Source organism: Scyliorhinus canicula, chromosome 18 (genome assembly GCF_902713615.1).
Source record: "Scyliorhinus canicula chromosome 18, sScyCan1.1, whole genome shotgun sequence".
NCBI lineage: Eukaryota > Metazoa > Chordata > Chondrichthyes > Carcharhiniformes > Scyliorhinidae > Scyliorhinus > Scyliorhinus canicula.
Genome location: NC_052163.1, coordinates 70,495,416 through 70,520,960, shown reverse-complemented (window position 1 = coordinate 70,520,960; position 25,545 = coordinate 70,495,416). Strand labels below are relative to the sequence as shown.

Sequence of the window (25,545 nt, the reverse complement as noted above, 5' to 3'; positions counted from 1 at the left end):
TGGCTGCTGTGTTCTGTGTGTTGATTGGTCATTCAGTGTGATTGGGAGTTAAATATCCGAGGGTATCAAACTATTCGGAAGGACGGAGTGGATGGTAAGGGAGGTGGTGTAGCTCTGTTATTTAAGGATGACATCCGGGCAATAGTAAATGATGACATCGGTGCTATGGAGGATAAGATTGAATCCATTTGGGTGGAAATCAGGAATAGTAAGGCAAAAAAGTCACTGATAGGAGTAGTCTATAGGCCACCAAATAGTAACATTATGGTGGGGCAGGCAATAAACAAAGAAATAACTGATGCATGTAGAAATGGTACAGCAGTTATTATGGGGGATTTTAATCTACATGTCGATTGGTTTAACCAGGTCGGTCAAGGCAGCCTTGAGGAGGAGTTTATAGAATGTATCCGCGATAGTTTCCGAGAACAGTATGTAATGGAACCTACGAGGGAACAAGCAGTCCTAGATCTTGTCCTGTGTAATGAGACAGGATTGATTCATGATCTCATAGTTAGGGATCCTCTCGGAAGGAGCGATCACAATATGGTGGAATTTAAAATACAGATGGAGGGCGAGAAGATAAAATCAAATACTAGTGTTTTGTGCTTAAACAAAGGAGATTACAATGGGATGAGAGACGAACTAGCTCAGGTAGACTGGGAGCTTTATGGTGGAACAGTTGAGGAACAGTGGAGAACCTTCCAAGCGATTTTTCACAGTGCTCAGCAAAGGTTTATACCAACAAAAAAGAAGGACGGTAGAAAGAGGGAAAATCGACTGTGGATATGTAAGGAAATAAGGGAGAGTATCAAATTGAAGGAAAAAGCGTACAAAGTGACAAAGATTAATGGGAGACTAGAGGACTGGGAAATCTTTAGGGGGCAACAGAAAGCTACTAAAAAAGCTATAAAGAAGAGATAGATTATGAGAGTAAACTTGCTCAGAATATAAAAACAGATAGTAAAAGTTTCTACAAATATATAAAACAAAAAAGAGTGGCTAAGGTAAATATTGGTCCTTTGGAGGATGAGAAGGGCGTTTTAATAATGGGAGATGAGGAAATGGCTGAGGAACTGAACAGGTTTTTTGAGTCGGTCTTCACAGTGGAAGACACAAATAACATGCCAGTGATTGATAGAAATAAGGCTATGACAGGTGAGGACCTTGAGAGGATTGTTATCACTAAGGAGGTAGTGATGGGCAAGCTAATGGGGCTAAAGGTAGACAAGTCTCCTGGCCCTGCTGGAATGCATCCCAGAGTGCTAAAAGAGATGGCGAGGGAAATTGCAGATGCACTAGTGATAATTTACCAAAATTCACTAGACTCTGGAGTGGTCCCGGTGGATTGGAAATTACCAAACGTGACACCACTGTTTAAAAAAGGAGGTCGGCAGAGAGCGGGAAATTATAGGCCAGTGAGCTTAACTTCGGTAGTCGGGTAGATGCTGGAATCAATCATCAAGGAAGAAATAGCGAGGCATCTGGATAGAAATTGTCCCATTGGGCAGATGCAGCATGAGTTCATAAAGGGCAGGTCGTGCCTAACTAATTTAGTTGACTTTTTTGATGACATTACCAGTGCAGTAGATAACGGGGAGCCAATGGATGTGGTATATCTGGAAAGCCGTTGACAAGGTGCCACACAAAAGGTTGCTGCATCAGATAAAGATGCATGGCATTAAGGGTAAAGTAGTAGCATGGATAGAGGATTGGTTAATTAATAGAAAGCAGAGTGGGGATTAATGGGTGTTTCTCTGGTTGGCAATCAGTAGCTAGTGGTGTCCCTCAGGGATCAGTGTTGGGCCCCCAATTATTCACAATTTACATAGATGATTTGGAGTTGGGGGACCAAGGGCAATGTGTCCAAGTTTGCAGACGACACTAAGATGAGTGGTAAAGCAAAAAGTGCAGAGGATACTGGAAGTCTGCAGAGGGATTTGGATAGGTTAAGTGAATGGGCTAGGGTCCGGTAGATGGAATACAATGTTGACAAATGTGAGGTTATCCATTTTGGTAGGAATAACAGCAAACGGGATTATTATTTAAATGATAAAATATTAAAGCATGCTGCTGTGCAGAGAGACCTGAGTGTGCTAGTGCATGAGTCGCAAAAAGTTGGTTTACAGGTGCAACAGGTGATTAAGAAGGCGAATAGAATTTTGTCCTTCAAGCGCGTGAAAGCAGAACTCGGGGGCATAGCCTCAAAATAAGGGGAAGTAGATTTAGGACTGAGTTTAGGAGGAACTTCTTCACCCAAAGGGTTGTGAATCTATGGAATTCCTTGCCCAGCGATGCAGCAGAGGCTCCTTTATTTAATGTTTTTAAGATAAAATTAGATTGTTTTTTGAAGAATAAAGGGATTAAGGGTTATGGTTTTCAGGCCGGAAAGTGGAGCTGAGTCCACAAAAGATCAGCCATGATCTCATTGAATGGCGGAGCAGGCTCAAGGGGCCATTTGGCCTACTTCTGCTCCTAGTTCTTATGTTCTTATGTGTCAGTCAGTGTCTGTCTGTGCACCATCATATACTTGTGTGTATATTATGACATCTCCCCCTTTTGAAAAAAAAAATGTGTATATGGCAATAAATAGTGTGGTATGTGAATGTGCCTGACTATATACAGAGTATGTGAGCATATTTACATGACCAGGAATATACAAAATATATACAAAAATCCGAACGGTGTCTAGTGCAGATAAAGTGCATATAACAAATCATGGATAAGAAACAGTATGTACAAACGAGCAAACGAAGAATCAAGGTAACAAAACAATCAGTTCATAAATTCAGTCTCTGTGGTGGGCGACGAATTCTGGTTGACCAAAGGAGCATTTGGCTCTGTTGCGGCAGAGGCCATGCTCGTGGATCTTCTGGAACACGGGCTTGAGTCGATCGATGTGTTCCTGCGGATGGTGGACCAGACAATGATGCCATCTACGTACACCCGCACCCCCGCGATGCCCTCCATCATTTGCTTCATTATTCTGTGGAACACCTCCGAGGCGGCGATGATGCCAAACGGCATCCGGTTGTAACAATACCAGCCAAATGGGGTGTTAAAGGTGCAGAGCTTCCGACTGGATGTGTCAAGTTGCATCTGCCAGAACCCCTTGGATGCATCCAATTTTGTGAAAAATTTGGCGCGAGCCATTTCGCAGGTGAGCTCCTCGCGCTTTGGGATAGGGTAGTGTTCCCTCATGATGTTATGGTTCAAATCATTGGGGTCGATGTAAATGCACAGTTCCCCTGACGGTTTCTTAACATACACCAGGGAGCTGACCCAGTCGTTGTGTTCCGTTACCTTAGAAATTACGCCCTGGTCCTGGAGGCCCTACAGCTGCTGCTTGAGGCGGTCCTTAAGGGGCGCTGGCACCCGGGTGCATGAACCACAGGCGTGACATTCGGTTTTTAAAGAATTTTGTACGTCTATGGGAGTGTGCCCATACCCTCGAAGACGCTGTGGTATCGTGCAATGATGTCCGTCAGTTGTGTCTGAAAGTCAGCGTCTGGCGAGGCTGATGCCTCAGCGGGCGACATGGAGTGAACCCTTTGTACGAGATTCAGGATCTTGCACGCCTGAGCACCAAGCAGGGAAACTTTGGTGGACCCTACAATCTCGAAGCGCAGGGTGGCCTTTAAGGAACGGTGCAACACCACAAGCTGGCATGACCCACAGGCAGCAATGGCATTGCCATTGTAGTCGAGAAGTTGGCAGGCGGGTGGAAGGATGGTCGGCTTGACGTGGAGGTTGTCCAGGTCAGACTGCGAAATGAGGTTGGCTGAAGTCCAGCCTGAATCGATGCGAGATTTGTTGACCGTAAAGGTGGCACACCACTCATCGTCCGGATCGATGCTCATCACTGAGAAGGGCTTGGCCTTTTTTTTGGAAAGCATCGTATGCTTGGTGATGATGCCCACCCGGAATAGGGATTTGAGATCCTCGGTGTCGGGGTCTGGAACCATGTCGGAGTCGGAATCTGTAACCGGTTGTTGCACGGACCGGACATTCCTGCGCTGCTGCTGATAGCAATGGGAGGCAGCTCGTTGTGCATGTCTGCACAGGGCTGCATAGTGCCCAAGCTTGCCACACTGGAGACGGCGTTGAGATTTTGCGGGACATTGCCGCTTTAAGTGGGAAGAGCCACAGTTGCACGTCGTGACGCCGACGTCAGGATGCTCCGTGAGCCACCGCGCATGCGCGGTGCGGTCGAACGTTGTGCGCAACTGCGCAGTTCGGTCCTCGGCCTCGCCGTCCCCTCTGTCGTTGCGCGCATGCGCAGGAGCCCGGGAAAAGTGCGCGAAATGGCTGCCCTCATCCAGGCTCAGGCCCTGGAGCTGTTTTACGGCCTGCACCCGCTCCGCATCGTGGGGGCCTTGCCGCGCCGTCTCTGCCGCTTTAATGTGCGAGTACCGGTTAGTAGTGTGCTCATGCAGAACGCAGGTTTTGATGGCTATAGCGAGGGTGAGCTGCTTCACTTTAAGGAGCTGCTGGCGTAGGGGGTCTGAGTGCACCCCAAAAACGATCTGGTCGCGGATCAGGGAGTCGGAGGCGGAGCTGTAATTACAGGATTGCGCGAGAATGCGAAGATGGGTTAGGAGAGATTAAAAAGGTTCATCCTTACCCTGCAAACGCTGTTGAAACACGTAACGTTCAAAACTCTTGTTGACTTCGATGTCACAGTGGCTGTCGAACTGGAGCAGGGCAGTTTTGAACTTGAACTTGTCCTCACCTTCAGCAAATGTGAGGGAGTTAAAAATGTGGATGGCGTGGTCCCCGGCCGTGGAGAGAAAGAGAGCAATCTTTCTGGCATCTGAGGCGGCTTCAAGGTCGGTGGCTTCGAGGTACAGCTGAAACTTCTGCTTAAAAATCTTCCAGTTGGCACCGAGGTTGCCGGCGACGTGGAGCGGCGGGGGAGGGCAGACGCTGTCCATATTACCGGATGGCTGGTCACTGGTCAAAGGCAGACTATCTCAGGGTAGGTCCTTCGAACTCTAACATCACGCACTGGTACCATGATGTGTTGGGTCTGCAAAGACTGCATTTACCATAGCAATGAGAGAGACAGGCTTCCAACAATTGTAGAAATGCAACTCTATTTTATTGAACTATGAACTGTTAAACATGCTTGAACTGTGGGTTGACACTATGCTGAGTTGATTGGAGACCTGAGGCTAACCTGACCAGACTATCCTGCTAGCACATGGTGGATGTTCGTGTTGCTGCTCACGGGCTCTGGTTGTCTCAGAGGCTGCATCCCAAGAGAGAGGGAAACATAGAACATAGAACAGTACAGCACAGAACAGGCCCTTCGGCCCTCGATGTTGTGCCGAGCAATGATCACCCCACTTAAACCCACGTAACCCGTATACCCGTAACCCACCAATCCCCCCCATTAACCTTACACTACGGGCAATTTATCATGGCCAATCCACCTAACCCGCACATCTTTGGACTGTGGGAGGAAACCGGAGCACCCGGAGGAAACCCACGCACACACGGGGAGGACATGCAGACTCCACACAGACAGTGACCCAGCCGGGAATCGAACCTGGGACCCTGGAGCTGTGAAGCATTGATGCTAACCACCATGCTACCGTGAAACCTAGTGCCCTCTGGCTTTATAGTGGCCGTGTCCTGTCTGGTGATTGGCTGCTGTGTTCTGTGTGTTGATTGGTCATTCAGTGTGTCAGTCAGTGTCTGTCTGTGCACCATCATATACTTGTGTGTATATTATGACAGAGGGCATTAGCCAAGAGGAGAGGTTGAATAAACTCAGTTTGTTCTCACTGGAATGACGGAGGTTGAGGGGAGACCTGATAGAAGTCTACAAAATTATGAGGGGGATGGACAGCATGGATAGTTAGAAGCTTTTTCATAGGGTGGAAGAGTCAATTACTAGGGGGCATAGGTTTAAGGTGCGAGGGGCAAGGTATAGAGATGTACGAGGCAGGTTTTTTTACACAGAGGGTAGTGGGTGCCTGGATTTCGCTGCCCAAGGAGGTGGTTGAAGCAGGTACGATAGTGACATTTAAGGGCGTCTTGACAAATACATGAATAAGATGGGAATAGACGGATATAGACCCCAGAGTGTAGATGGTTTTAGGTTAGACGGGCAGCATGGTCATCACAGGCTTGGAGGGCCGAAGGGCCTGTTCCTGTGCTGTAGTTTTCTTTGTTCTTTTGTTCTTTGTTTCCTTAACATCTGTACCAGAAAAATGTAAGTCCCAGAGTGGGTTGATGAAGGCAATGTTGTTGGTGTGGTATATGTGGACTTCTAAATGGCCTGAGTGACAGGTCATGGGCCGAATTTGCTGCTTTGTGACGCTGGAAGTGAGAATCGCATTTGGGCGGAGAATCACATGGAATGGAATACATTTGTTCTGTGGTCGGTGCCGATCCCAACGCCATGCTCCAGTCCCTCACTGGCAGCAATATCAATGATTGCGCCCTGCGCCGGCGGCTCCATGCTAAACCGTTATTTGCATGGATTTTAATATCATTAATAACTTGGACACTTCATGCTCCACCTTGCAAATTAGTGCAAGCATTTAAAAGTGGGGACTGGGTGGCATGGCTGTGGAGGGGGAGCGGGAGTCTAAAAGACAATTTAAAAAGCTGCAAAAACTGTTGTGGTTGCTGGGCTGGGGGCAGTAACGGGGAACAACTTAGTGTTAAGTTTGTGGATCCAGGATGTCCCCATCGGGATTACGGTGGAGCAGTAGGTCTACCTCAGGCCGCCGTACTGGGGGGGGGGGGGGGGGGGGGGGCAGTGAGCCATCTTGGTGACTGCAGGCAGTGTGTGATAAGTGGAGCACTTAAAAACCGCTGCAGCCGCCAGGCTGTTCTTCGCTAACTCAGGCTAGGCCGGGAATTACTCTCAATTCATTCTTGCAGAGTGCTGGCCCGTTTGCATGTTCTGTCCCGTTTGTTGAATAGTGCCCCAAGTGGAAGGCCGAATCACATGCCATTCAGTCCCAGCGGAAACACTTGAAAGGGTGAGATTCTCTGTTGGAGAGATTATTTGCGGAATTCTCATCCCGGGATACCTGGTGTGCGTTCCCCAATTGGACGGAGAATTGGGCGTCGGGGGTAAATCGGGATCTACCCTGATTCCGATTTGACCCATTTGCATCTACTTAGTGAGCCAGTGCCCTAAGCTCTGGCCTCCCGCGGTTCTCCAGTCCCCACACCCGGAATCACTTGGGCATTGATCACTTGTGGCCTTTACCAGTGTGGCCCTGGTGTGGTGGACCTCACGGTTGGCCAAGTGGGGAACCATTTCGCCTTTGGTCCACTACGCCAGAGACCATCTGAGGGCCACACTCCGCCAACAATCCAGTGCCTGCACACACCTCCTCTACCAGACCCCCTCCCCACTCCCCCCAACAGGAGCCCCTGAGATAAATGGCACCCCCACAGAGGCTCTCGCCTAAAGACACCTCTTCCCAGAAAAAAGAGACCCCTGTCTGGAAGTTGGAGAGCAGTCCAGACAGGGGCAGTGAGAGGTATTACAGCTGTTTCACTTACCTTGCAGCTTACGTGTCCATTCCTTGAAGGAGAGCAGCTGTGAGCTGCGTCTGATACCCACAGATCCATTAGCTGCAAGCCATTCACAGCTTTCTATTAGTGGTCTGTTATTGACAGCTTCCACAAACCATCTGCAGCTTTGATTCTTTCATCTTCCTTCATAGTTCAGTGGCCTAAGTGGTGAAACCCCAATGTTTGTAACTGTTGACCACATCCAAGTGCATTCCAAGCACGAAGCACTCAACCATGGGAGTATTCCCCGGTCCCATTGGGGGCGCCAGTCTGGGAGTCATTCAGCACATGTTAATGGGCTAACACTCTGCCCACGTCAAACTAGCACAATTCCAACTGATGCTGGCGTCAGATTCGCTGGGGCCGAAATTAGCACTGGAGAGCTTGACAAGCTGGAGCTCCACCACCCCACAAACTCTCATTCCTGCCAGGAAGATGACACGGATTGCAGCCCCGAGGTTTGTAGATGCAGAACTGGAGACATTACTGGATGCTGTGGAGAGGTGGGACACCCTTTTCCCAAGGGTAGGCAGGAAGCTACCACCCACAGAAGTCAACTGGGCCTAGAAAGAGGTGGCACAGGGCAGGCAGTGAGCACCATGTACCCAACCATGAAAACCGGCCTGCAATGCCGGAAGAAGCTGAATAACCTCCTCGGGGTGGCCCGGGTGTGACACCACCTCTGTGCCCTTGGCATCATCCCTGTCCCACACAACCCCATCCCTCACCACTGCCCCCACTCCGTATGTGGGGGATGGATAGGTAGTGCCGTGTGAGGATAGGCTAACCCTGAGGCCAGCCAGGGTGCACCATCACCTCTGCACCCCTGGCATCACAACCACCCCACACCCCAAACTCTCCCGCTGCCCCTCCTCCCAAGAGGCCACTCGAAACCCAGCTGCCGGCAGTCCCCTTGCACCCCACCGTGGACCTCACGCCAACAGCTTTACCATCACCATGGCCAGTTGCCCTTCACACACAGGCCACTAGCCTGTGCAGCCCGCGTCCAAGTGTCTCACAATGTGTATTATCTGTCCCCCTCGGAGAAGATGGCACACACTGCTGAGAATGCAGAAAAATCGGAGGGGGCCTGTCGGATCTGCAGGTCCTGACCACCTCAGAGCAGAAGGCGATGGAGCTGATCAGGGAGTTGGGAGAGTGGGCAGTTTCCCAGACGAAGGTTGGCCTGGGACAACCAAGTGAACCCCCAATGAATGACAATATCGCTCTGACAAGTGAGTCACTCCCCCCGCCACCCAACCCCCCCGCCCCCAATCCGATACGATGCCTACCCGAGATGTCACCATGCTTATTGTCTTTTGTCTTGCAGGATCACCATTCAATAAGTCAGGACGGTCCGGAGTACATCACCCCCCTGCCACAACCCCGCAACACCCTGGAGCACCAGTCTGGATATGAATGGCAATGACATTTCAACACTGCCATGACCACCCCAGAGACTCTCTCTTCAGTGGGTCATTTTAATGAAGAGGCTACTGGGACACTCTCTGGTGCAGACGTCACACATGCTGTGGTACATCAGGTGGTGTAGCCATCTAAGATGGACACTGGGCTACAAAATGGAGAACTGCTAAGACTGCAGGGAAAAACAGTCATAGTGAGGACACACAGCTTGCAGAAGACTGTTTTGCATTCTGCATGTACAGAAACCAGTTTCTGTCCAGGTGCAGAGTTTCAGCCAAAGGTGCAAATGGGAAACAAATCTGCATAGTAATGAGGTGATCCAGATCCAGACCCCGGACAATAGAAACATTTAAGTATCGAAGGATACTTTTCCATAGACGCCCAGACAGAATGGCGCCAAAGCAACCAACACAAAGAGCCGTAGGGACCGCCCCACCCATCGAGGAACGACCCTAAGATTGGGGAGTTTGAAAGATATCGATTGGGAGAGACCCAATCGATACCTAGCAGGTGAAAGAACCGCCCCAAAGGGGCACGGACTTCTAGGACCTATAAGAGTAGGTCCCGCACATGGTTCGGTCTGTTGTTTTGCTCCGGCCCAGACCTGTTACATCGCATCCTGACTCCAGTTTCATCACCGGCCGTTGAGCATCAGCCATCGAACTGTAAGTGCCAACACAACGATCGCTACGTGATCCAGACCTTTCTAGCCCTTGACAACTTTGCGAATCAGAAAGTTACAGACCAAGAACGGGACGAAGGCCTTGCTCCCTGACCTTGCCTGTTCCTGTCTAGATAAGTATTTAGTTGTTTAGTATTAGAAGTAAGTTAGTCTCTTTAGCGTATGCATGTGTATTTATTATATTTGTTATAATAAACACCAATCGTTTGGACTTACTAATCGGTGTACGGATTTATTACTTTGAACCTGACCTTGATATACTTGTGACGGTGTCTCAATACGGCACCTGGCGACTCCGAGCATAATTACACATACAGAGCCATAGTAGTGTTAAGCACACGGCCTTTAAACGGAGGCGTGTGAATCACACTCCAGTAAAACGAGCAACAGTTGCGGTAGGAACCCCGGAGGGGGCCGACAGTCGAAGGGCGGCCCAATCCCAGGGACTGGCTACCTTCCAGATGGGTCTTGCGCTTCTGGAAAGGATGGTCCCATCAATGCTTGAGATGCATACGCTCAGCCAGGGTCTACAGGAGGGAGTGTCAGCAACCACCCATCGCCTGCAGGTGCAGTTGGAGGAGTCTAACTGCCTGCAGAGGCAGTAGGCGCCGCCCACAATATGTGCTACCCAGGCCAACACTGAACGCGTGGCGTCCACTGCGCAAGGGATACGGCCATGGGCCAGGATGTCGTGTCACAAGCATTGCTACGGCACTCCAGAGCTTGGCCCAGTCACAAAGGGCCTTGGTTGAGTGCGTCAAGAGACGAAAGTGGGCCTCCAGGACTGGCAGTGCCCGGTGATGGTGGAGCAGCCGGAGCTCACACCGGTTGCACCTCCGTCCCAAGGGGAAGCTCGTGGGACATCGCGCACTTCAAGATAGGAGGAGTTGATGGGGCCCGTGCCGGTGACTCCTGCAGGGGAGGGGCTGGAACACCACAATGCCTTTGAAATCACCCCCACCTGACCAAACCCGCTGATACTACCAATCCAGACCAACACCCTAAGTAAAGTTGGTGGAAGCTTGGAAGGATAGAGTGAAGGGAGAGCGGACAGAGGAGGGGGTGGGTGAGTATGGGAACTGAGGAGGGGTGTGAGGAGGTGGAACAGGGAGGCTGAGCTGCTGTTGGCCGGGCCTCCCAGTTGGGGAACCTGGAGGTGATGAGGTTCTCCCATGCGCAGCGCCCCTGGCACACATGTTGTGCAATCAGGACCTGCCAGGGCCCCATGTCCTGTCCATCCTGGCGATCCACTGCATCCTCCTCGTCGGATGAGACCTGGCATTTCTCCTCCCCCTCCTCCAGCATATCCCCCCTCTGCATCATGGGCAGTGAGCAGAACAGGGTCGCACTTTGTCACTGTGACACCCGAAAGTCAGTTGTGCTCATCTAGGCCCCTCAACCTCCTTCGTTCCAGTGAGGGTGTGGGAGGCAATGTATCATGGGGAATGGCCGAGGGGTGGGGAGAGAATTGTGAGGGGGGGGGGGAATGGCCGAGAGGTGGGGAGAGAATTGTGAGGGGGGATTAACGCAATGTGTGGAGCTGCAGTACAACCAGGGCCCTGGTGTAGCCTTTTGGACCTGGATGGGCATGGGATTACTCATTATGCTATCATCTGTCCTTTTCCTTCTGAAGAGAATTAACTTTGGAGTACAGCCAGGAATGGTTTCCTTCTGCCTGCCCACAGCAGCCTTTGCAGCTGCATGCACAGGAGCTGCTCAGGGAAGACCCTGCACAACAGGAGCCTGCCCCAGAGGACCAGGGGCCAGCCAGTGAGGCTGGGGCACCGGCCACCCAAAGGGCAAGGGGGAGGAGCAAAAGAGGTGCTATATCAGGGCACGTGTATACCGCCGCCATCTGTCCTTCAAGGACCTGCTGGGCGGAGTATGCCGACGAAGACTCCGGCTAACCAATGAGACCGTGCGACATCTATGCCAGATGATGACGCACCTGGAGTATGGACAAGGGCATCTACTTCCAGTTAAGGTGGAGGTTGCCCTGAACGTTTTGCCACGAGTGCCGAGTGCAAATCTGTCTGGGATATTGCAGACATCCGTTCACAGCTGCATTTGTGCCGTCACGAATGCCATATATGCCCAGGCTGCAGTCTATAAAAACTTCAATACGGACCGAACACACCAGGATACCCGGGCAGCCATTTCCATTATCACTGGCCCCAGACTGATGCAGTGAACTGCTATAACTATAACTGTCGATGCAGCAACTGGTGCATCATCAAGCAGTACATCAGCATCCTGAAGGTGTGGTCCGATGCCTGGACCGCTCAGGTGAAGCCCTCTAATTTGGCCCTAGAAGGGTCTCCCACATCATGCTGGCCTGCTGTGTCCAGCACAACATCGTGCAGCAGAGGGGGGACATGCTGGATGAGGGGGAGGAGGAACGTTAGGCCTCATCAGATGAGGAGGATGTGGAGGATGGCCAGGATGGACAGGAAATGGGCCCAAGCAGGCACAGGGGGCTGCACAATGTGCATAGCAGGGGCGTCGCACATGGGAGAACAAGGTGGCCTGGCCTCTGGCAGCTCAGCCATTCCACACCCCCTGTCCGCCCTTCCTTCACTCTATCCCTCCGAGCTTCCCACCAGCTTCACTACAGGGTGATGGCCATGGAACGGAGGCTGCTAATGACCTGCCGTGAGATGATCTCTGGTGCTCCGCGTTGTTTGGCAAAGTCTGGCTCTTGCCTTCGGTATCACATTCCACTGCCCGCCTGGGTGGCCCCTGCATGCATGCTGGCCATTCCATCTCGCGGGCCCAGAGACCCTCTGGGGATATGGGGGTGGTGAATGGTGATGGGTCACTCACCGAGTAGCCCATACCACATGGTGCCCCCAAATCTCTGATGCCGTCCCCTCCGCCTCCGAGGGCGGCTCCAGGCAGAACGCCCTCTAACACCCACACCCCACCTCCCCCCAACACCCGGCACATCCTCTGCACCCAACCCAGCTCATCCATCACGCCCTTCAGATAAAGGACCGAGGCAGTTTAGAACGTCGGTGAACAGATATTTCATAGTGCGAGATACAAGTATTGTGCCCTGGACCCAAACGCCCCTGTGTGCTACAGCCGTACCAACTTAACTGGTGTATAACTTGCTAATCTTACGTGCGCCAATGCTCCTTCTCGGTGGGTCCCCAGGCAGAACATTTGATAGGGAGGTGGCCTGCTGTGTATCTCGCCCTGTGACCTGGGTTTCCTTTGGCAGCCGTCCTCTGCAGGGCCAGGGTTCGATTCCGGCTTGGGTCACTGTCTGTTCGGAGTCTGCACATCCTCCCCGTGTGTGCGTGGGTTTCCTCCGGGTGCTCCGGTTTCCTCCCACAGTCCAAAGATGTGCAGGTTAGGTGGATTGGCCATGATAAATTGCCCTTAGTGTCCAAAATTGCCCTTAGTGTTGGGTGGGGTTGCTGGGTTATGGGGATGGGGTGGAGGTGTTGACCTTGGGTAGGGTGCTCTTTCTAAGAGCCGTTGCAGACTCGATGGGCTGAATGGCCTCCTTCTGCACTGTAAATTCTATGTAAAACTCTATGTCCCATTGTCAGGTGGGCATTGCCAGGGTGCTCCAGAGCACGGCATGGTCGCTGGGGAATGTGTCCCAGTGGCAGGTGGGCATTGCCAGGGCGCTCCAGAGCACGGCATGGTCGCTGGGGAATGTGTCCCAGTGGCAGGTGGGCATTGCCAGGGCGCTCCAGAGCACGGCATAGTCGCTGGGGAATGTGTCCCAGTGGCAGGTGGGCATTGCCAGGGTGCTCCAGAGCATGTCCCAGTCACTGATGAGCATGGCCAAGGGCGTCGACCCTGTGCTGCAAACATGAGGGAACCACCCCTCTGTCCCGAGGTGAACCCCAGGGCCCTATATACACTGACAGGGAGGCTGGGTCACAGGGTGCCAACCCGGAGCCACCCTACGGAGAGGCGACGGCAACCACGCTCTCGAACGAAACCCATCTCACCGACAGCAGCATGTCTCGGAGTCAGCACCTGGAACAGGGCAGCATGGCGGGTCTTGTGCCGCCAGCAAGAGTGCCAGAGGACTCCCGCTAGACTCGGTAGCACAGTGGTTAGCACCATTGCTGCACTGCACCAGCGTCCTAGGTTCGATTCCCGGCTTGGGTCAATGTCTGTGTGGAGTCTGCACGGTGCTCCGGGTGCTCCGGTTTCCTCCCACAAGTCCCGAAAGACGTGCTGTTAGGTAATTTGGACATTCTGAATTCTCCCTCTGTGTACCCAAACAGGTGCCGGAATGTGGCAACTCGGGGATTTTCACAGTAACTTCATTGCAGTGTTAATGTAAGCCTGCTTGTGACACTAATAAAGATTAGAAAGATTATTATAGAGGCATCGAAGGCCACGCGATGTGGTAAACAGCATGCTTCCTCCACCTCTGATATGCATCCTGAGGACACACCTGGATGCAGCGGTAGAGCACGGAAGACTAAGCAGATTGAGGATCACTGAGAGGGCACTGAGGAGGTGATACGGAGGGGTTGGGTGCGTTGTGTGTGGGGGGGGGGGGGGGGGGGCGGGGTGCTGAAGGGGGAGGCCACCATCGGAGGATTGGGGCAGTTGGGGATACATTTGGGAAATAATAAAAATCATTGACCTTGACCAAGATGAAGCCTTTGGCACTTTCTTCTGCGATGTGGGCCAACCACCAATCCCATGCCCCAGTTCCTTGGAGCCCCACCTCAGCACCCATGTGATCACTTACTGGAGAGGCCGTTAGATCAGGGGCTGGTTTAGCACAGGGCTAAATAGCTGGCTTTTAAAGCAGGCCAGCAGCATGGTTTAATTCCCGTACCAGCCTCCCCGAACAGGTGCCGGAATGTGGCGACTAGGGACTTTTCACAGTAACTTCATTTGAAGCCTACTCGTGACAATAAGCAATTTTCATTTTCATTTTCATTTCATCACTGGAGGCCATTGGATAGGGACTGCTACCGTTAATTGAATGGAGATTGGCCTTAAAGAGGTGATAATTGGTTTCTCGCCACGCTAAGGCGGGATCCTGAATTCACCAAAGGGAGCGGGCGGTTAGATTGCAAACAGACCAGCACCCGATGCGGTTCTTGACTTTGGCTTCTCCCATGATTTAACAGCTTCATTGCGCTCTTCCTTAAGTACAACATGGCTATTAAATTGCGCAGAATGTCAATAAAAGAATAATCTGGTTCAGGAATGTTTTTTGGGGAACAAAAGGAACCTGGCTCCACCCTTCCTGATCTGGCCTACGTGGCATGCTAGTGGATGACAATGTGCTTGATTTAAGGTTTTATCTTCATCACCTTGAAGCCAAGAATAAAAGGAACAATACGACCACAACAATTTACTGGGAAGGTGTTGTTGCCAGAATTAAGTTGAGACAGTTTCTGATCAATTTTTGAGGATCAAACTTAATTATATATGTAGGGTGTGGTAAACCACTGTTGCCCCGCTATTAGAGGATGTATGGTAGGACCTGTACTACAGGTACGTTGGTAGTCCCCGAGTATAAATATGTGTGTCCTCCATGCTGCAGCCATTTCGCCAGCTGCTGTGGGAGGCCACACATCTTACAGCAATAAAGCCTCAGTTGTATCCAACTCAAGTCTTTGTGCAATTGATTGTGCATCAATTTATTGCTCTAAGATTTTCAAAAGGTGGACCTCCGTATCAAACCCGATCGCCTGCAGCTGGATCCGCAATCAAGCAACGCCAAAAAGGACTTTCAACACTGGCTAGCTTGTTTCGAGGCGTACATCAACTCGGCGCCCAGCCCTGTCTCGGAGGCTCAGAAGATACAGATCCTGTACTCAAGGTTGAGCTCCAGTGTCTTTCCACTAATCCAGGACGCTTCTCAAAGAAAATTACGCTCAGTAGACGAACACGCTCTTCGCCAGGCACGTACTCGCCACTCGCTCTCAACTCCCTGGTGAGTCCATAGAAGACTTGTGGCGGGCCCTAATCCCACTCGTCCGGGACTGTGACTGTCAGGCCGTTACAGCCACTGAACATTCAAACCTCCTTATCCGGGGTGTGTTTGTTACGGGGATTGGGTCGGACCTCATGCGCCAGCGACTATTAGAACAGCGACCTCATGCTCGACCTAGCAGAGATGAAGAAACTAGTGCTCTCTATGACGGTCGCCTCACACAACATTCAGGCCTATACCCCCAGCCGCGAGGCCCACCCCTCCTGTGCATCGTGGACCCCACAGACGCCCGCCCCAGCAAGGGCCTGGGTAAGCCAATACGCCTGCGCCACGCGCCAGCCAGCGAACCCCGGGAGCCCCCGATGTTACTTTTGCAGCCAGCAGAAACACCCCTGCCAACGCTGCCCGGGCAGCGCTGCCCTTTGTAAGGTTTGCGGCAAGAAGGGGCACTTCGCCGCGGTGTGACAGGCCCGTGCAGTTGCTGCTATCACCCCACCCCCCTCGTTTACAGACAATGGGCGCCGCCATCTTCTTCCCGTCAGACCATGCGCGGCCAGTGGGCACCACCATCTTCCCCTCCGAGCAACATGTGCGGCCCATGGGCGCCGCCATCTTGTTCAACCCCTGCCACGTGCGGCCCATGGGCACCGCCATTTTGTCCTCCTCAAGATCTTCAGGCGCCGCCATCTTGTTTCCCCCCATAGCACATGAGCATCATCAGCGTTCCAGGACCTGTGCCCCCCGGGTTCCCCATCATCCGACACCAGCGATGACCGACCACGACTCGCCTCAGCGGCCATCGACCAGTCTCGCCAGCACAACCTGTCCACCGCATCGGCCAGCGTTAAAATCAACGGACACGTGACCTCTTGCCTGCTGGACTCCGGGAGCACCGAAAGCTTCATCCACCCGGATACGGTAAGGCGCTGCTCCCTCGCGGTACACTCCGCCAACCAAAGAATCTCCCTGGCCTCCGGATCCCATTCCGTGGCGATCCGGGGTACTGTATGGTCAAGGGAGAAGAATTCAGCGGCTTCCGCCTCTACGTCCTCCCTAACCTTTGCGCTGCCCCACTACTCGGCCTGGACTTCCAGTGCATCCTCCAGAGCCTAACCCTGAAATTCAGCGGGCCCCTACCACCCCTCAATGTGTTCGGCCTCCCGCCCCTAAAGGTCGATCCGCCTTCCCTCTTCGCAAATCTAACCTCAGATTGCAAACCCATCGTCACCAGGAGCAGACGATACAGTATCCAGGACAGGACCGTCATCAGATCCGAGGTCCAGCGGCTGCTTCGGGAAGGCACTATTGAGGCCAGCAACAGCCTCTGAAGAGCCCAAGTGGTAGTAGTTAAAACTGGGGAGAAACACAGAATGGTCCTGGACTACAGCCAGACCATGAATCGGTACACGCAGCTCGACGCGTACCCCCTCCCACACATATCTGATATGGTCAATCAGATTGCACAGTACCGGGTCTTCTCAACGGTAGACCTCAAATTCGTCTACCACTAGCTCCCCATTCGTAAATCGGACCATCCATAAGGCGGACCGCCCATACACTGCCTTCGAGGCTGACGGCCGCCTCTATCACTTCCTCAGGGTTCCCTTTGGCGTCACCAACGGGGTCTCGGTCTTTCAAAGGGAGATGGACCGAATGGTCGACTGGTACGGTTTGTGGGCCACCTTTCCATACCTAGACAACGTCACCATCTGCGGCCATGATCAGCAGGATCACGAAGCCAACCTTGCCAAATTTCTCCACACCGCCACTCTCCTAAACCTCACCTGCAACATGAAGAAGTGCGTGTTTAGCACGACCTGCTTAGCCATACTCGGCTATGTGGTCCAGAACGGAGTTCTGGGGCCCGATCCTGACTGCATGCACCCCCTCATGGAGCCGTCCCTCCCCCACTGCCCCAAGGCCCTCAAACGTTGCCTGGGGTTCTATTCGTACTACGCTCAGTGGGTCACAAACTATGCGGACAAGGCCTTTGCCCGTATCAGAGCCGATAACGGCAAGGCCAGGATGCACGCAGTAGACAAGACGTTGCCCTTTCAAGTAGAGAGTGACGCATCAAACGTCACCCTAGCCGCCACGCTCAATCAGGCAGGCAGACCCGTGGCATTCTTTTCCCTCACCTTTTATGCCTCAGAAATTCGGCACTCATCTGTCGAAAAAGTGGCCCAAGCTATCGTTGAAGCTGTGCGGCATTGGAGGCATTACCTGGCCAGCAGGAGATTCACTCTCCTCACTGACCAACGGTCGGTAGCCTTCATATTCAATAACACACAGCAGGGCAAGATCAAGAATAATAAGATCTTGAGGTGGAGGATCGAGCTCTCCACCTACAATTACGAGATTTTGTAGCGCCCCGGTAAGCTCAACGGGCCACCAGATGCCCTATCCCGAGGTACATGTGCCAGCACACAAGTAGATCGACTCCGGACCCTGCACGACAGCCTTTGCCACCCAGGAATCACACGCTTGTACCATTTCATAATGGCCCGCAATCTGCCCTACTCCGTCGAGGAAGTACGGAGAATCACCATGGACTTCCAGGTCTGTGCGGAGTGCAAGCCGCACTTCTACCGGCCAAACCGTGCGCACCTGGTGAAGGCCTCCAGCCCCTTTGAGCGCCTCAGAGTGGATTTCAAAGGGCCCCTCCCCTCCACCGACTGTAACACGTATTTCCTCAGTGTGATCGATGAGTACTCCAGATTCCCCTTCGCCATCCCATGCCCTGATATGACGTCTGCCACCGTCATCAAAGCCCTCAACATGATCTTCGCTCTGTTTGGTTTCCCCGCTTACATCCACAGTGACAGGGGGTCCTCCTTCATGAGTGATGAACTGCGCCAGTTCCTGGGGTATCGCCTCCAGCAGAACTACAAGCTACAACCCCCGGGGAAACGGACAGGTAGAGAGGGAGAATGGGACGGTAAGGAGGGCCATCCAACTGGCCCTATGTTCCAGGAACCTCCCGGCCTCCCGCTGGCAGGAGGCCCTCCCTGATGCACTACACTCCATTCGGTCACTACTGTGCACCGCCACTAACAATACACCCCATGAACGTCTTTTTGCCTTCACCAGGAAGTCCACATCCGGGGTGTCGCTCCCAACTTGACTCGCAGCTCCAGGACCCGTCCTGGTCCGTAGGCACGTCCGACTCCACAAGGCGGACCCGTTAGTTGAGAGGGTGCAATTGCTCCATGCAAACCCCCGGTATACCTACGTGGCGTACCCCGACGGCCGCCAGGATACTGTCTCCCTCAGGGACCTGGCACCAGCAGGTTCCACACACACACATACACACACACACACACACACACACACACACACAGACCCTCCTGGCCCGGCGCCACCCTCCCCTCCCCCGGCACTCCCAGCAGCAACCCCCCCCCAGGACCATCCGTCCTCCCCCTGCCCACGCCCGAGGATGAAGAGGATTCTGGCATGCTCCCGGAGTCACCGGACATCAGACCAGCATTGGCATCGCCGCCACCACTACGTCGCTCCCAGCAGCACATCAAGGCCCCGGACCGGTTAAACCTCTAACGGGTCCACTGGACATCAAAAGACACTTCTTTTTTCTCTCTATCGAATATTACAAATGTAAAAACCATTTGTTGTATGTAGTTCTCCACTACCCCCGCCGGACTCAATTTTAACAGGGGGTGAATGTGGTAACCACTGTTGCACCTCTATTAGAGGATGTATAGCAGGACCTATACTACAGGTATGTTGGTCGTCCCTGAGTATAAATATGTGTGTCCTCCATGCTTCAGCCATTTCGCTAGCTGCTGTGGGAGGCCACACATCCTAGAGCAATAAAGCCTCAGTTGTATCCAACTCAAGTCTTTGTGCAATTGACCATGCATCATAGGGCAACACTGAAGAGGCACAAGTAAAAGGCAGGGGCTATTTTAAAGGGGACAGAATCCCCCAAATTTTGATTGGTTGTAAATGAGCCCAGCATGGGAGACGTAGTGGTGGCCTTCTCCTGGTTTGCAATCACTATTCATGTATCTCACTCTCACAGATCCCCAGCCTCTCCTAATACTCCCCTCCATCAGCTATATAGAAGCAGGAACAAGGAGATGAGACATAGTCTAAAGCACTCATCATAATTCAAATGAAGCACGATACATAAAAATGATGTGTCGTAGAAATGTAATTTGCTGATGACATAAAACTAGGTGGGAATATGACTTGTGAGGAGGGTGCAAGAAATCTTCAAGGGGATTTAGACAGGCTTAGACAGCAAGATCATGGTAGATGGAATATAATGTGAATAAGTGTGAGGTTATTCACTTTGGAAGGAAAAACAGAAAGATGACCAACTATGATCTGTTTGAGAAGTTGGGAAGTGTTGATGTCCAAAGGGATCTGGGTGACTTGTTCATGAATCACTGAAAGTGAACAAGCAGATTCAACAAACAATTAGAAGCCAAATTGTACATTGGTCTTCATTGCAAGGGGATTTGGGTAAAGATGTTTTGTTACAGTTATATATAGCCTTGGTGAGACTGCACCAGGAGTAATATGTACAGATTTGGTCTCCTTATCTAAGAAAGGGTGAGAGTTGATCTCATTGAATCATACACATTTCTTACAGGATGTGACAATGTGGATAGAATGAGTGAGTTTAGAGGCAGGGGACACAGTTTCAGTATAAGGGGCAGGCCAATTAAAATGGAGATATGGAGGAATTTCTTCACAGAAGAATGTTTGGAATTCTCTACCCCAAATGACTATTGAAGCTCAATTATTGAGCATGCATCAAGGGATATGGGGATTGTGGGGAAAAATGACATTGAAGTAGATGACCAACCATGATCTGTTTGAATGGAAGAGATGGCTTGAAGAGCTGAATAGCTAACTCTCATACCTCCTATGATCCTGTGACAGGATGGCCAAAGCATATGTCAGATTTAGCAGCTGAAATTTGGCAGGAGACCTCCCTGATGCTGCTTTCCTTGATTTTGTGTTTGGACATCAATTTAAGGGAAAGTCCTCTCCAATGTCCTTTCTGTTTCGCAGCAATGCCACTGTTTACAGCAGGAAAGTTGCAACTGTTCAATGTCATTTTGATGTAGAACTCATGGAATGTACTCACTCAGGATTGAATGAAGTTTATTTGATAATTTTACTGAGCAGAAGACAAACAACAACAGTCAGAAACTAAATACATGAGAAAATGTTACACATCAGAGACCAAAATACATGAGAAATTGTTACACATCGGAGACTGAGAATCTTAAATTAAACAGCAAGATCAACCAGCATTTCTCTGGGGTGCGTTCCCATACAACAGAGGAGCTAAGAGGAGTAAGTTCACTTTTCACTAACTATCATTTAATAACACTAAAACCACACATTTCTCACTAAGTATTGTGGAAATGATTGGCCAATTCTGATATGGAGCAGATCAACCATTAGCACCAGTTATTACACCTGACCCACTGGGCCACTGACATCAGTCAAGAAATTCTGGCCTATTTAGTCCCTCCCTCATCAGGGTAAGAGTTGCTTTTTTTTTTACAGGAAAGAAGCTTCCAATTCGCAGTGTTCGTCATATCTACAAGGTACATTAGCAACTTGCCAGAGTCCCTTCAACAGTACCTTCCAAATCCACAACGTCCATCGCCCAGAAGAACAAGGGCAACAGATCCATGGAACACCATTGTTGGAAAGTTCCTCTTCAAGTCACACAAAGTCCTAACTTGGAAATATATCACTGATAAAAGAACAGTACAGCACAGGAACAGGCCCTTCGGCTCTCTGAGCCTACTCTGATCATAATGCCTGTCTAAAGTAAAATCTTCTGCTCTTCCGGGGTCGTATCCCTCTATTCCCATCCTATTCATGATCCTTCACTGTTGTTGGGCCAAAATCTTGGAACTCCCTTCCTAACAGCACTGTGGGTACACCACAGGGACCAGAACAGTTCCAGAAGCTGGCTCAGCACCACTTTATAAAGCCTAATTATGGATGGGCAATAAATAAATGCAAACCTTGCCAGCAAAGCCCATTTCCCATGAAGGAATAAAAATATCAGCAGCAAACCCCTTCAGGCCTAAATGCATTAGATTCACTTGCACAATGTCCTCGTAAAGATTGCCAGCTCAGGTTGTATATGGGTTAAGTACAGAGTAAAAGCTCCTCTATTCTGCCCCATTTAGGTATTTTAACTTTTCAACATCCTTAAAGTGATTTACAAATGAATAAAACAGGAAAACGCCAGAAATACAGCAAGTCTAGTAACATCAGAAAAAAGGTTTACATTTCAAAAAGTAATTTCTTCAGAGTTCCCACAAAGAGGAAAATCCACTGTATTTCCAACATTTTCTGGTCTTGTCTTGTGTTTCAGTGTTTGCAATTTCTCTTTTGTACTCAGAGCTAACTCTCAGCTTCAAAAACATGGTGACAGTCTGGTCTTTGATTCTCATTCGGACCAATTTTTGTGAGATTCTGTTAACCATTCAAGATAGTGGTTCTGGAGAATGGACCCCTTTCTCTTTCAGGCATCTGGGACTCAGATGCTTTCTTATGCTAGTGGTTATCTGACTCCCAGCCAACAATACATATTGAGGCTTAACATCTATTCACCTGTTTAAATATGTTAACCCCAGAGAAAATATTGTTTGATTGACAGCTCTGGCTCTCTGACCCATGCTGTCAATTTCTCAATATTTATATACACACATGATAAAAAGGTTTCAGTGGTTGCAGTTTCAGCTATTGAAACTTTAAAACATCTTGATTATTGGCCGATTTATTAAACTGCAGTAAAAAGATTTAATTTTAAAAAGTGGAAAGTTATCAACAAGTTACTATTTGTAAAAGCTTTTTTTAAACACATATTAGGGCAGCACGGTAGCATAGTGATTAGCACTGTGGCTTCACAGCGCCAGGGTCCCAAGCTCGATAACCTGCTGGGTCACTGTCTGTGACGGTGTCTGCACGTTCTCCACGTGTCTGCTTGGGTTTCCTCCGGGTGCTCCGGTTTCCTCCCACAATCCAAAGATGTGCAGGTTGGGTTGATTGGCCATGATAAATTGCACTTAGTGTCCAAAAAGGTTAGGAGGGGATAGGGCTGAAGTGAGGGCTTAAGTAGGTCGGTGCAGACTCGATGGGCCGAATGGCTTCCTTCTGCATTGTATGTTCTATATTCTATTACTATCACTGTAGGATTAATTGGTTCTTGGCAGTGTACATTGTGTGAAGTGCCATAGCCTGCCATTGGGCATGGGGACATGAGATGGAATAGAGAGTGGGTTTGTGACATGAGGGGTCATGGGGGTTGGTGGCATAGGGGGCAGGAGAACCTTCTGAAATTACCTTTTAAAGGTCCCCTCATGCAGACTCTGAAGTACTGTGAACCACAGCTCATTGAAAACTAGGCCTGACTTTATGAAAGTTGCAGAAGACTAGGGATGCCTATCCCCACAATAGAACCAGCCAAGTCCAGAGTGTCGGGTGTAGGCTTGTGAACCAAACCTGTCTACATCCTTATTAGAAACATAGGGAATGGGACCGGGAGTCCTGGAATGGAGTCTCAGTTGCCATTTTTAAAGGGCTCCCGAGTCATTCTGACTTGCTGAAAATCCAGGCCATTCAACTGGACAGAGGAGATTTTCATCCAAAATATCACTTTGGCTGGGACCACCAAATGAAAGGTTGCTGCTCTGACTGGTAAAGTTCCATTCCCATTTGGCAGGCCAACCTTTACCTCATGTCTGTCCTTTGGACTTTTTGCCTAAACAAACTGTGATAGTGATTCACAGGGAGATTTTCATTGAGAGGAAATTTCCTTTAATCTAATGACAGTTTATTTTAGCTTTGAAGTTGTCACAAAGATAAGTTACTTCAGAAATGTGAAGGCAAAGCCTTGAGGAACTATCACACATGCTACAGCACATTACATCTCCTGCCAACATCCTCCCCTTAACCCAGGATTGAAGAACATAGAAGGGGGAGAACTCCTTACTGTACAATGGGGCCCTTTCCTGGGGACCCGAGAAAGTATCCCAAAATTCTGCAGAAGGTTACTGCTCATTATATTTTTACTGATTATGCTATTTGGACAGCACTCCATTCCACTATGCAGCAGTCTCAGATTCTCCGCTGCAACGATTCAACAGCTTTTTTGTTTCCTCGTCTTGGAGAAACTTACTTAAGAAATGGATCTTGGCTTCAACAGGACTGAGTGTGTGCATTGTGTAGAGTTCCTGGATTGTTTGCTTCAGGACTGCCTCAAGGTTCAATTTTACGGTTGTTGTTCTCGGGAGGTAAGCCTTCAGCTGCTGCCTGCAGAGACAAAAAGTCATCAAATACAAGGAGAGTAGCGTGAGTTATCAAATGTGATACCAGCTTGAGCTGTCTGTACAGTCCTATGCTATACAAGGAAGACCATGAGCTGTTGGGAGGACAATTTTTCATTGTATTGAGATAACTGATAAAGAAGCAAGTGAATGAGAAAAGGGAGTGTGGCTGAGAGAACAGAGAATGCTTCCAAGACCAGTGGAGTTAGGGAGGGGGAATGGGCATCACCATCCGTGTCTGACATACTGAACCTTTCCGTTCATCAGCTATAACTGAAGATAGAATTTCTTCGATCAAAGGGTTGATAATGTCTTAAACTGCAACACAAGAGAGTGTGGAGGCTAAGTCACTGAATATATTCAAGGCTGATTTAGATTTCTGATCTATATGGAAGGCAGTGAGAGAGGCAAGGAGGAAAGGGGTGGCGCGGTGGTAGAGTTATCCAAGGATGTACGGGGGAGGGGGTGGGTATATGTTTAACTGTCTCGGTGGCTTCAGGATGGGGAGGAGTGATGTCCAAGTGTTAACAAATGGATATACACTGCAAACATGATGGGATCAAGAAATATGGGAGGGGGGGAGGGGGAAGAAATTGAGAAGTCTGGGAAGGAGGGAAAACCAAACATTAAGCCTCTTTGGGACTATAGGAGGGGTTTTCCATACTCTTACGGGGAGGGTCTGGCAGTGAACTCTGCACAACCATCTTCCAATCTTCAGCAACTGAATGGTACAAAATAAAAATGAGGTGAGCTCTGCTGGTAAGGGCTTTGCAGGTAGATTGGTAGATGCATGTACTGAATAAAGGGGCAACTAACTGAACTGTGCAGTCCCAACTCAGAGGAAAGGCACAGTGGAGCCATATTAGGAACCTTTCAATGACAATGCAGGGCATCAGGTAAGTGAAGCAGGATACCCATTCATGCAAGACTAATTCCACAAAGTGACTCTAATCGATCTCCTTGTTTGTAGCCTGGAAATTCACAGAGTACTGTAGTAACAAACCCCAGAAGCTTGTTAGAAATTTGGTTCACAAAAGAGAAGCCTCAGCCCATCTCACTTCCTGACTAAACATTTGGCTCATATTTATTCCAACAAGTGTAGTATTGGAGTGCAGTTAACGACGATCCCTATCCCTGGACTGAAAGCAATACATCTAAGCACCTGAGCAAAGCAATCAGTGGCTATAAAAGCTCCCTGGAAACAGGTACTCCCACTTCATAAACTGGAAAGGCTACCATGTACAGCTGGTTTGCGATCATCAGAAACATATCACGTACGTTTGCACCAGATACGCAAGAAGCATCCATGACTCATACATCTTGAGTAGTTTGCAGATCTCGGCCATTTTTTTTTAGAAAATATTTTATTGAAGCATTTGTAAATTTTCACAATTTAATCTGTTGATATTTCTAAAACAACCTAGTGGGTCGGCGCAGAAAATACCCCCTAAAAGAACGAACAATAAACCACGTCCCCAACTTCTCCCGCTCTGTCCCCATTTATCTGTATACTAAGCTCCTGTCCTTATTTAACATTAACCTGCCTCCTGTTTTCTCCCCCCCCCCCCAAGCCTTTTCCATTTCTCTCCTTACTGCTGACGTTCAATTTTTGTTAAAGAAATCGATGAACGGCTGCCAACTCTGGGCAA

At 50.1% G+C, this 25,545-nt stretch overlaps 1 protein-coding gene across 1 annotated transcript in view; it reads right to left on the bottom strand.

The window, feature by feature from the left end:
• myo15b (myosin XVB) overlaps positions 1-25,545 on the bottom strand; it is a 709,406-nt gene that overhangs the window by 29,250 nt on the left and 654,611 nt on the right. The window contains exon 63 of the mRNA XM_038776546.1: positions 23,749-23,882. Coding sequence (XP_038632474.1) covers positions 23,749-23,882 — 134 coding nt within the window. The remainder of the gene's footprint in view (positions 1-23,748; positions 23,883-25,545) is intronic.